At 35.3% G+C, this 13,726-nt stretch overlaps 1 protein-coding gene across 1 annotated transcript in view; it reads right to left on the bottom strand.

Moving 5' to 3' along the window:
- Nucleotides 1-8,530, bottom strand: part of LOC140136450 (uncharacterized) — a 29,169-nt gene extending 20,639 nt beyond the window's left edge. Inside the window, exons 1-2 of the mRNA XM_072158173.1 lie at nt 8,361-8,530; nt 7,511-8,236 (exon numbers count right to left, since the gene is read on the bottom strand). Of these exons, the coding sequence (XP_072014274.1) occupies nt 7,511-8,236; nt 8,361-8,530 (896 nt within the window). The remainder of the gene's footprint in view (nt 1-7,510; nt 8,237-8,360) is intronic.
- Between the last annotated feature and the right edge of the window lie 5,196 nt (nt 8,531-13,726).

The raw sequence follows: 13,726 nt of genomic DNA, 5'->3' as shown, positions 1-13,726 counted from the left end.
GACTTCCTCATAAATAGGCTATTGCATTTTAAATCCATAGAGCCCCTATGGAAGACTTGACATAGGGAGTATGCATTTGAATTGAGTTACCTGAATGAGTGATTACATTTAAAGTGTTCACCCCCTATGTATGAGATATAATGTCATGTCTTCCATAAAGGGTGTGTAGATTTCAAATGTAATAGCCTAATAGCCAGTCACACCCTGTTTGTCTAATGATGGCATCCTCTGTATATACATGTGAACAGAAATTTGCTTACATGCCCGCATACACAACACCTGCTAGCATAAGTAAAACTTTATTGTTTTTTACTTTCAACATTTTGTTAAGGGGGTACTACACCCATGTGGTAAAATTTGTGACTATTTTTGCATTTTTCTCAAAAAATAATTACACACTGGTAACAAAAGTTATGTATATTATTGGGGCAAGGAATCCAATTACTACACTGAAATGTCAGTGACTCAAGACAAGCGGTTCAGTATATATGATAGGAAACGAGGTACATCCTAGCGGTACCTTATTTCTGGTCATAAATAACAAACCGCTTGTCTTGGGTCACTGAAATTCCAGTGTAGTAATTGGATTCCTTGCCCCTATAATATACATAACTTTTGTTACCACTGTGTTATTAGTTTTGAGAAAAATGCAAAATAGACACAAATTTATCGAGGGGTGTAGTACCCCTTAAACATTTAAATTCAATGTTTCAAGTCCGCAGGTGGTCTTCCTTTCTGTTTCCATTTCTTTGGTATTTTTTGTGCAGGAATGGCTTTCATAGTTTATTTTTGGTGTGAACTTTCTATTTTACAGATAAGTTTGGTATTTTCAATTTTAAATGTGCAGGAATTGTTTTCATTATTTATTTTGGGGCATTAGTTTCCACTCTACAGCTCAACTGATCATACTTTTCTTACATTCGACCTTGCATGATTTTTGAGTTGACACAGTCATGAAAATAACTATAGATACTTGACAGACCATTAGTAGCCCAGTTCTGAACCTTTTCATTGATCATTCATAACAATAGGTATCTGATGGATCAGTGAAGATAAGAAGGATTATAATATATCCGTAACCTTGATATTATAGTAAAAAAAAAAAAAAAAGTGCAATGGACATGTTTTCATTTTATGTTTCAAATATCCCGTGCATGAAAATTGAGTATTTAACCCAAAATGGAAAATGGAACAATTTATTGGAAATCTGTTTTAACAGATTTTTTGACATCTTTTTCTGCACTGTATTATACCTAAATTAAGAAATTTGATAAATATTCAAAGAAAATATAGGTCATCAAAAAAATTGTGATTTTTACACATTTTGGGGCAAAAAAGGAAAAATAAGCAAAAATATCAAAATCTGTTTAACAGCTTCATTCATCAAGTCATAACAAACGGCCTACATGCTTAATTTCTAATAAAATATTGAAATTGTGAAAAATATAGGTATTTATTGATTTTGATGTTTTTTCTTTCAAATATGCTAATAATATGCAAATTATGAAATTGCAAATTAAAGTTTCTACATAGCATACATCTTTCAAGTGTGATGTTCAAAATGACAGATATCAAAAAGAGATTTGATGAAATGTAAAGGTGTAGTAACAATTTTGGCATGGACTGTCTGGTTAGGCAAAGTACGGTAAGTTGAGCTGTAGAACTTTGCAAATAAATGGCAAATATCAATTTGTATAGAGTTAGTAAATAGCTCTAGTCTTTGTTTACTTTGGCCAAATCCTGTTCAAGTGGTGGGTAAACTAACAATCAACAATGAGAGGACATTCCTGAACCTCATTGACTTGGGGATGATTTGAAGTGACCGCCAATTATGACAATTTGATATGTAATACCAGTGATGTGGAAAAAGAGAAATAATGTAGCACCAAAATGATGTACCTTTTACTGATGGAGCAAAGTTTAAGAAGCCATAACTCCGCTTCTGGATATTGTTTGAAGTCAAATGATATACCATTGTAAAGCTTATGATATATATTTTATAAACACGGAAGAAAACAAAACTGACCAGGGGCCGACTTTACGAGCGTTTCGGTCACATATGTTTCAATGGCAATGGTAACGGTCTTAATACAATCAAACTCATTATTGTAAAATGGTGGGGTTCTTCAAGGTAACCTCTGCTAAATGCAGCTATGATGTGATAGACACTAGGTCCTTAATAAATCACTCTGAAGTAGAAAACAGATTTTCAAAACTGTTACACAATACTAACCTGTTGGCCAATACAGGTAACTTAAATACACACCACTTCCAGCATGAACATGTGGAAGAAATGTCAATGACCTCTCTGTAACACATTATACCTTAAATCCTAGAGCATCATTTTCTGGAGATGGTCCACATTTGTTCAATTTTTTTAAATTTTCAAGCATAACTTTCGATTTTAAAGTACCAGCAAATTCATAACGATACTAAAAAGTTAATTAAGCAACATGAATCACTTTAAGGTTGGTCTGAACCCTGGAATTATGGAAACTTTTGGGCCTCATATGCTTAATTGTTGGTGTAAAGTATATAAAAGTATACATATTTAGAATGGCAAAGACTTGATAAATTCATCTGTGAGGTCCAATTTAGACCAAAATACTCATTTTTGGGCCAAAATCCCAAAAAAATCCCGTTTTTTTGGCCCACTTTTTTTTCATGCAACATAAAAAATAAATTCTTGGGCCAAAAATGATTTTTATTAATTTTTAAAAACTAGATAAAAATATCTAGGAGCCGTTTTTTAATTTTTTTTAAATTTTGACCAACTTCACCAAAAATATTTGAAATTTGGGTGAAAATCAGGCTTTTTATGATTTTTTTGAAAATTCAGCATTTTTTGACCATTTTTGGTGCAAATTTCTCGAAGTTGGTCGAAATTTGACCTCACGTATGAACTTATTAAGTCTTTGCCATTCTAAATACTTTTCTGTATACTTTTATATACTTTAGACCAACAATTTAGCAGTTATGAGGTCTGAAAGTTTCCATAATTCCAGGGTTCAGACCAACCTTAAAGAAGATTATGTAGTATTCTAGCCCTCTAACCTTCAAATAAAAAGTACCTCATCGTTTTCCCAAGAATGCACCGAAAAAGAATTACAACTGCCAGCAATGCCAATTTTGTATTGCAACAAACCACCTGCCCTTGTAAATAATGAAAATCAAGAACAAAAATCAAATAATTTTATGCTGCCAAACAAGACTATCTCCAATATAGGCCTATATATCTTTAGGTCCTGACCTGAATTTTGACTGCCCCTAAGCCTACATGTGTGATTTTCAAGTGAAAATGTTTCCTGAATAGTTCAAAGAAGATTTGTACATCAAAAATACACCTGCAGTTTACAGTTATCTTTGGTTGGTCATGTGCATGTGATTGCACCTGATTATCACCTGTACCGTATCTTGTTTTTGAATCTGACATAATTAAGCCTCGGATTAAATGCTGGACTTCACTTTCCCTTGCTATAAAGTGTGAACTTAAAGGCCCATTCAGTGATTTGCTCACCCGGACGATTGTAAAAATCATCAAAATTCAGATTTTGGTACCTTTGTGATTGTCATAAATATGTAAACATAGCCTGCTAGTGGTTCAGCCGAAAGCCTTGTATTTAAGACAAAAATAAGGAATTTACATGAATCTGTAATTTAGATACTGACAGTATCTAAATTAGCTACATGTATTCAAATGGGACTTCAACTTCGTTAATACTGCTGTTTTTTCGTGTTTTGCCAAATTTTTCATTTCAAAAATACCAAATGACAATTTGAATGACTTATCCTTCACTTTTAAGCAATTTATAAACAATTTAAAGCTTTTTATACTTTCGCTGGGATCACTAAATGGGTCTTTAATTGAAATTTAACAAGTCTGTCATATATAAAAAAAGATGCTATGCAGTATGCATGCACTACAAAATGTACATACACAGACCTCAATCAAATTGGCATGTTTCTTGCAATTTTTTACTGGATTGAAAAATTATGCATAGTATTATTATATTGTTTCTCCTGTATGTCCATCAAAGATATCACAATTGCAATTTAGAATATCTCACACAATTCATGGATTATGATTGGTCCTTGTGAATGATAAGGCACAATTTATGCAAATTAGGCCTGTTTTAATTTGCTTATTAATTTGTGGCTCTGTGACAAAGAAATAATTGTGATCTTGGTCATAGATTTAGATAAAAGATATTGGATTTTGTTCAAGACTTTCCATTGATGGATTTTTTTTGCTATTAAATATTTTAAAATAAAGTTTATCATAACATATTTTAGGGGTCTCTGAAATTTAAAACACATTCAGAGACCCCTGTTGTAGAATAAACTAGCTAGGCAAGTTTAAAGTAACTTTCAAAAATATTCTCAAAAAATTCTTTTGTGTGTATGGTCCATCACCTGTCACTTGGTAGTCTTGTAAAATGTCTAATGGCGCTGCCAATGGCCACTCGATGAATTATTTGAAATTTGAATTAATCAATTTGATATTATATACTGGCCATTTTGAAGTCACCAATATGAGTGCACATTTGCCTAGGCTATAATGGATGACTGGTTTGATGACATTTGTTACATGTATTATAGAAATAATGTAAAAACAAACTGCCCTACTTAAAGACCCATTCAGTGATCCCAGCGAAAGTGTAAAAAATTAAAATTGTTTATAAATTGCTTAAAAGTGAAGGATAAGTCATTAAAATTGTCATTTGGTATTTTTGAAATGACAAAAAAAACAAAAAACGAAGAAAACAGCAGTACTGACGAAGTTGAAGCCCCATTCAAATACATGTAGCTAATTTAGATACTGTCAGTATCTAAATTACAGATTCGTGTAAAATGTCTTATTTTGTCTTAAATACACGGCTTTCGACTGAACCAGTCGCAGGCTATGTTAGCACAGGTCTATGACAATGACAAAGGTACCAAAATCTGAATTTTGATGATTTTTACGATCGTCCGGATGAGCAAATCACTGAATGGGCCTTAAAGCGATGGAACAAATCAATTGGTACACCAAATCTGTGGACATTTTGAAGTGATCAATGACACAGTGGGGATTCTGACATTATGGTCCAAATTCAGGTGACATTTCAGGGGGACATGGTATACAATTCCTATCTGTTGGCAGTAGCAAGCTGTAAGCGCATGGTGCAAGTTATAATATTACAATAATGCTCTAGTTAATAATGACACACTTTTCTATAGGACCAAACAGTGACGGAAGGTCATAAAAATAGCTTATATTGAGTTACAATTTATGTTAAAATTATTACATCCATAAGGCAGCTCCTGAGATTTTCCCTCAATATTTAAGGCCTACTGGAAGAATTACTGAATGCTACAGGTGGGCATGTTAGTACCAGTTTGAACCCATTTCCAGATCAATATAAAATATAAAGATCTTGGTTAAAGGTATTATTTTTGACAATTAAACATTTTCTTGTGTATTATTGCTCTGTTTTGGTCAACCCTTGATTGTAATGCCATTTGTTTTTATAATTTTGGATCTGTGTATCCATAAAGGGTGAAGTACTAGCAACCTCTCCCCTTACTTCTTTATCGCATTGTCATTTTTAATATTAGCGTGCAATGTGGAAACCGGGTACTGCGTGTGACGGGCCCACGGATGTTTCTCCTGCTTTTTATCGAAAACCCCGGTGGTTTTCTTTTTAACTCTGTTGCATACGTTCATGTACATTGATTTTATGATGATATTGATTGCCTGTTTTTAATATTGCTATAACCTGCTTTATATAGTTTTGGTGTGCTTATCATGCTTGCTGTAGTTTTGATGTTATTTGATATGTAATTTTGTATGCTTTGTAAATCACTATAATCATGTTTGATGCTTCCTGTAGTTTATGTTATTTTGATATGTAATTTTGTATTAAGGGCCTATATATGCTTTGTAAATCGCTACCGGTATATCATATTTGTTGTACTTGTAATTTGTTGTATAATTTTGTAATTAGGGCATGCTTTGTAAAGCGCTTAGCGACTTATGTTTTAAGCTCTTCATAAATGTTTCTTTATTATTATTATTATAAAATCATATGTTTTGATTTGTATGACTTTTGGTAAATAAACCTGAGACTGTATGATGTTATATTTGGATACAACAAAGAGCAAGAAACACTGCAAGAAACACTGCAAGAAACACTGCAAGAAACACTGGTTAAACTTACCTTTCATCTCTTATCCATGGGTCTGTTTCTAGCTGGCTGGATTTCTAGTAGACTGATTCTATTTTGGTGCTTATTTAAGCATCAAGCGGCAAGTTTGTGTAAAAGCTGACAACCCAATTATTTCGGGTATGCTGAATTAAAAATTTTGTCTGCCAAGCTGTATTTGAACCCTGTGACATTAAAAAAGATCCCAAAACTCTTACATGATCATACAGGGGCAAAAATTAAACATGCTCCAAATTCACTAAAAAGCATGTCAAATCATTCATCTGGGCCTAAGGATCACTTGCGCATAGGGCATATAGTTACTTAATTGTGAGGCTCAGCAGATCCAAGGTCAATTTGCATAATATTGTATAGGGTGAAAAATCAATGTTGCTCCTATTTTCGAAAAAAAAAATAATGCAGGCTGTTTGTTCCTCACGTTCAAGGAATTCAGATAAAGAACAGTTTTTTCTATCTGCGATGTGAAAGTCAGAAGATAGATGATAGATAAATACAAATACAGATGAATCCTACAGAATCCTACATATCTTTTATCTCTTTGCTGTGTAACATGCTAACTAGACATCACAAATATTGCAAACTATTCTTTTTCTGAAACCTCTAAGCTAGGCGAGCAATTTGCCGCAACTTCTATGAAAATTGAAACAACTTTGACTTTTGACCCATACACAACAAGCAAATCAACCTTAGACCTTTTGAGCCCCATTACTTCTCAACTATATGTCGTACACGCACAAACATTACATTTCTGGGATCCGTGGAGCCAGACGCATACTTTGAAATATTTGGAAGTGTTAATGGAATCAAAATAATTTTTGCGCCCTATTCGATCCTATGGGGTCATGTGGGGTTTTTAGGGTCACAGTCTCAAAATACTGCTTGGCAGACAACAGATTCGAGTTTAGCATATACCCAAATTAACAAAAATAAGCTGCTTGCCAACTTTTACGTGAACTTGCTGGTTGGAACATGATTTTTCCAAAATAGAACCACTCTATAATGGAAACTAATACATTCAATATTATACATCACCTTATTTCTGAAGCCAAACTTCTTGGGATATTCTAGTTGAAATCCATACACCCCTATGGAAGACTTGACATTAATCGTTCACACAGGGAGTATGTATTGTAAATTGAGTTACCTGGATGGGTGATTCCATTTGATGTCCATACTCCCCATGTGGAAGATTAAGGCTGTGTCTTCTGTTGGAGGTGTATGGATTTCAACTGGAATGGTACATTTCCTGCCAGACACAACAAGGTACAAATGAGAAAGGGACATAACATGAGACAATCTCTTACTTTCTGGCGTCCTTTTCTACTGCCTTCTTTGCATCAATAAGCTCCCTTCTTAGCTTAGCATTACTGTTTCTTAATTTCTTCACTTCCGCAATAAGTTCAGGCATGTTATCTGGGATGGGCTCGTTAATTTCTTGCACATGTACAGCTTCATACGGCATATCAGGAACATCAGGGGGCTGATGTTGCCGTTTTGGGGTATCATAATGGCTTTCTTCTTCTTCTTCTCTATGTGGCGGCGTATATATTCCATGTCCATTTTCAGCCGCAATAGCGGCGGCAATCTCAGGCACTGATTGGGCCGTCGTGCTACCAACACCGTATTTGGAGTTAGCATCATTAATTTTGTTTTGCTTTTGTTTTGATTCTCCAGCTTTGTGCTTTCTATGACCATGAGAGTGTGCCCGGGCACGTTCTCTTCCTGCATTCTTAAGTTCTGCGACCTTCTGACTAAGGGAGTCATCGGAATGGTGATCTGAGTCATTTCCCATAGCCAGATTGGGCACTGTTAGTGCACTCGTTAAGCCTGAACCAGCATCCATATAATCCGTTACAAGTTGGCTTTTATGGTTGGCTTTTTGGGCAGCATGTTTTTGTTTCCTTTGCGCATGTCCATGTGTGTGCGCTCTAGCCTGCTCCCCGGCCTTGTTGTTGTCGTCGTTCCGCACGTCCGGTGTGTGCCTGTCGCTTTTATCTTGGTAGAGTTTCTTAGGGGAGGTGCTGGTGGGTCTTTACCCTCTTCATTTTTGTTGCATAATCATATATAAAATCCACAAATTCGTTACTAGCATTTGCAGGGGACTTATTAGCCATACCATGATCAACGTCGGTATTACCGATGTTTGCTGCCGACTGCACTTGTGCAGCAGCATGGGATGTTGCTGGATTGACTGTGCTATTTGCATTGCGATGTGCTTTACCACGGCTACGACTGGGTACACCACTGCTCGTAGCTCTTCGTTGTGCCTTATCAGCAGCATGTGCTGCCCCTCCGCCTCCACCGCCATGATGTGGACTACCCATATTGTGATGTCCACCTTGACTACCATGCTGACCATGGCCACCATGTTGACCATGGCCACCTCCACCACCACCACCACCGCCACGGTGGTGTGGGTCTCTCCCATCAGGGACCGCACCATTTTGGTTGCCCATATCTCCAAACTGTAAAAAATAAAACAGAAGAAAATGGTGGCATGTTAGAGGAACAGCAGTTTATAGCTATATTACATAAGTGGATTGCAACTTCATGATAGCACACAACCAGGGGTATTGGAGATGTCACTGAGAATCTGATATGGACCCATCTCATTTTCCAAGAAAATTGGACATGTCGATATACCAAGAGTCAAAATTTAACACAACTGTTTTGGTAAATTTGGACAATTTTAGCTACAGTGAGACAAAATTAGGCTATCTTCTGACAAAATTGAGAAACACTTGAAAAAATGACCCAATCCATTTATAGCAAATGGTTGAAAATACACACAACATGGATTGCAAACATCTCTGTACATATCAGATCAGATGTAGAAAATTATTCAACTGTAAGCCCTTTGTGTTATATGATCTGTTATTACCTATCTGGCTCAACACTTCCCATTTTGCAGAGCATTATAATAATAAAACCGAAGGCCCCTGGTTCAAATCCTAAATGGCCAGTACAAATGCGGTCACTGAATCTACTTTGTTGTGTACTTAGAAGATGACAAATAATTCCTTCATTGGTTCATACACAAGTCTACTAACCTTAACTTGCACTACTAAGTACTCACAGTATCAGAAGGAAATGAGGTAGCACCATGCTGTCCCATTAAAGTAAGCTTAACAAGACTCATAACTAATTTTACAGACAATTACTACTACATAACTCACCACATGTTTCTTAAAAAATCTCTTCATTATGTGACAAACATCCAAAAAATAGTGTGTGTTTCTCGACTACCAACCAATAAGCATAAATCCTTTAATATAATCCTTTACAACTAGGTATGTATTAACCTAGTCCAACGTTGACAACTACAAAAAGTCATGCGAGCTTGACCAGTACAGCTAGCCAGGAGGACATCCTTTGCCACCTCGAGTCATGAGATATTGACCAACGCTTTGGCGGCCGGCGGCATGTTCATAATACTTCAACTTTGAATAGTAGTACTGCACCACTGAGTTAACTAACGAGCAGACTGCATATTATGACGTTGTTAGCTGTTACAGGATGCATTCTATCAAGTCTCCGGCCCATTGTCACGCTATATTTAGAGCTACCTAATCTCAACTAGAGTAATAGTTTTTTTATATGTATATTTCAAGATTTCAAAGTAGGAAGACTGCTAATTGTACAGCCCAAATTCATTACCGCGAAATGATATAATTTTGTGAATGTTAAATTTCACAACGTTTGAATCATGCGTCATATTTACAAAACTTTATTGCCACAAATTTATTTTTTCGTAATTGTAATTGGCATTTGACACTTGTTACCCAAGTGAACGTTTAATGCTTTTAAAAATGAGACAACTTTACTTACGTGAAATAAATCTTAGTATGAAAATAAGATGCTTACAATATTACTACAATTATAAGCTACCCTAGGCGAGTCAGGCACATTTTTTCAATTTACAGAATAATGGGCAGGAAAGATACATAATTGATGTCTTATTAGGTATTGTGTAACATTTTCCAACTTCCCATTTGTGGCTAAACCAAGGATTCATGAAGTACATTTTCCATATTGTCACCTTATAAAAACAATTGCCCAAGTTATATAATTTGAGGTTTTTGCCTAAATCAGCTCATCATCATGGGAGACACCTGCGCCAACAATGCCTAAAGAGCATTGAAAGAGTTGATAAGTATAAGTATTTAGGAGTTACATTTGATCCATATCTTTCTTGGGATGAGCATGTTAATTATTTTTCTTCTAATGTATCAAAACATATTGGTGTTATTTGTAGAGTGAAAAAGTATCTTCCTGTTAGATGAGTTAAAAAAATTTTAGTGCTTGCCACAAAAATGAGCTTCAGATTCTGCAGAATAGACTTGCCCGTATTTTACTTTCTGCAGACATAAGAACACCAGTGGACAAAATGATGAAAGACCTGGGCTGAGTTTAACTTGATAGTAGATGGGAGAATCAGTTACTTATCTTAGTTTTTAAATATCTAAAGAACATTGCTCCACATTATTTGTCATCTCAATTTACCTTCACCTCCTCTATGCATTTTAAGAACACTCGAAGTCAATCTCATAACAAATTGGTTTTTCCAAGGTGGAAATTATAGAGCTGCCACTTCATGGAATCGACTTCCTTTTAATCTCTGCGCCAATTTGGATTCACTAAGCTTGAATGAGTTCAAGAATACCTTACAATTTTGTATGCATTTTAACATTAATAAGGAACTGCATAATCCGTATTATACATTAGTTATTAGCCCAACTTCTATGTTTTATGATACAAGGGAAGCCAGCGTGGATTCAGAATAGTGCGCCATTTCATTACATCACTAGACCATAACAATCAGAAAAAAATGAGGACTGCCACAAAAACGATATTTCGCACCACATACAAGTTCACTGCTCAAAAGGGGGAACTGTTGCTAAGATACCAAAACGACTGGTAAGAAAGTCCACTAAATGACCTCAAAAGGTCAAGCCGTCTGTCAAATAAAAATGGCGAATATATAGCTTATTTAGCTAATGTCAGCCTGGAGTCTTCAGCAGAAATATTTTCCTAACATAAGGCTTGTTCAGACGATCGCTTGTAAAGTCGCTTGTAACTAACTACATTCAAATGTAAACGTGTATGTAGTGCCCGTCTAAACGCACTCGCATGTAGCCAAATGCAAGTTACAAGTGATGATTTTACATGTAAGATATCTTACATGTAGCGAGCAACATTCGAATGTAAGGCCAGTGTGAACAAGACTTGCATGTTAACTTGCTTGTAAGCATGACCTTGATGATCCAATCCTATTGTGATTGTGTATATTCATGGCATAATTTACCAGTGAAGGTCACTCTTACAAGTGAGTTGGCTTACAATACAAGTAAGTCCCGTGTGGACACACACTCGCTTGTAGGGTAATTTAATTGCTGGCTCACTTGTAAGTTACATTCAAACATGATTCAAAAGTAGGCTACCCTCTAAACACACCTATAATGGACTAACACCACAATATAACAACACTGGAAAGTATTTTTCGGCACAAATAATTTTGACAAAAAATGACGTCAAAGACTTTAACATCAATCGTCTATAGGTTCAAACCCCTGACTCTGTACAATCGCTGTATCTAGTTTGAATATAACACATTACATAAAATTTTAACAAGGTCATCCTAACTATATTTAATTGTTCTTATAAATGTAGATTCAAAAGGTCATAACTAATTATAAATGTGTAATAACTTTAATAAATAACAAATATGGATTAAAATGAGGGATTATGGTGGTGTTTGAACTTAGCACAAGATTACAAGAGGGATTAGCCCCTATCTGCAATAGCTGTCCTATAGACTTTGTTCAAGAACTCCTAGCTGAATGGAACAAATGCCAGCTTATGTGATTAACTCTAAGACAGTGGAAGCCTTCAAAGTCAACGCAACAAAGCATTTCTCAAGTCACTAAATCTTCATGCGAGTCACCAGGTCATTTCAGTTGGTGTGATATGCACATAGTGCACCTAATTTACCGACTTAACCAAAAGAAGAAGAAGACGACTTTCGACAATTTCTGCATTCTATTATTGTCAGAGGTGTAAGCGAGGTAACGATCCACTCCCTGAAAAACATGCGAGCCACCTCGCCAAATTGCCGGAAGTGCACGGGGCTTGTCCGGGGAATAGGCTTCAGGGTATCACCCCCCTCAAAAAATTTTTTGTTTGCTCTTTTATGACTGAATTATCATCATCCAATCCCGAATTTTTTTTTTTTACATTTCGAATTTTTTTATTTTGGCCACATTTCCGAATTCGGGAATTTCCGGAAGACTTACACCTCTGTATTGTACACATCTAAAAATATGATATCTAGTAGCTATTGGGCTATTCCAATTGAAATCCACACTACCCCTGTGGAAGATTTTGGAAATATCTTCCACAGGGGGAGTATGTTTTTGAAATGTAATTGGTCAGGGTTAATCATTTTGAAATCCATACTCCTCCTGTATTATAGCTTTACCTATATCTTCCACAACTGGAGTGAGTATTTCAAATGGAAGTTACCCAATTGTCTATGCTATTTGAAACTTATACTCCCTCTGTGAAGACTTTACCTAAATCTTCCACAGGGGTAGTGTGGATTTTAAATGGAATAGCCCATTGGGCCTTCTTATAATAATAATAATAATAATAATAATACCAGCACTTATATAGCGCTATTACAAATTCAAGGAATATGAACATAGCACTTTACACAAAAAGAAAAGAGGAAAACAACAACAAAAAATCTTACTGCACTAACACCCCTAAAACTGTCAATGCCTCACTGTATTTATTCCTATATTTGTTTTTATTTGTGACGGATAGGGGTGTGTGTTGAAATGACCAGAAGTAGACTTATTAAGTTGAGTGACATTTGCCATACTTTTCTATTGTTATTATTGTCATTATTGGTCTAAAAATGTCTGTTTCCTGTAGCAAGATCTTATTTTATTTCTTCTATTTATTTTACTTCTTCGGGATTTTCAGTAAAAAATGTTTTGAATCTGGGGGTGCCAATGTTTACACGTTTCACGTTTAACCGACCGCAAATGCACTAGCTGTTTAGCAAAATCACTAACCGTTTAAACATGAAAACCAGGACTGTTCTTACTTTAAAATAGGTTTAAAATTGTAATGAATGGTGGCATTCATATCCTATGGTAAATTCAATGCATATTGAATCTCCATTCACTAACATTTTACAACTATTAGAGTGATGACAGTCCGGTAAAAATGTGAACTTTTCTGTGTGCACGTTTCTTAAATAATTTAAAATTGTTTTATAAGGGTCCATCATTTCCCCTCATTGTTGACTTGTTTTGAAACTCCAATAGGTTAATTTACACCCCTACTTGAATCAGAAATGTTTATATCAAATCAGTTGTTTTGAAAGTTAGTTTGAGTTCTTTTTTAAAATTTATCATTGTTTGCCAGCTTTTTTGGTTTATTAATAGCCTGTAAACAAACAAACAAACAAACAAACAAACAAATTGAGGCCATTTTGGTAATCCCTGAAAGTC

Source organism: Amphiura filiformis, chromosome 16, assembly GCF_039555335.1.
Source record: "Amphiura filiformis chromosome 16, Afil_fr2py, whole genome shotgun sequence".
Lineage (NCBI taxonomy): Eukaryota > Metazoa > Echinodermata > Ophiuroidea > Amphilepidida > Amphiuridae > Amphiura > Amphiura filiformis.
The sequence above is the reverse complement of the archived record's forward strand: the minus strand, read 5'-3'. Positions and strand labels throughout refer to the sequence as shown.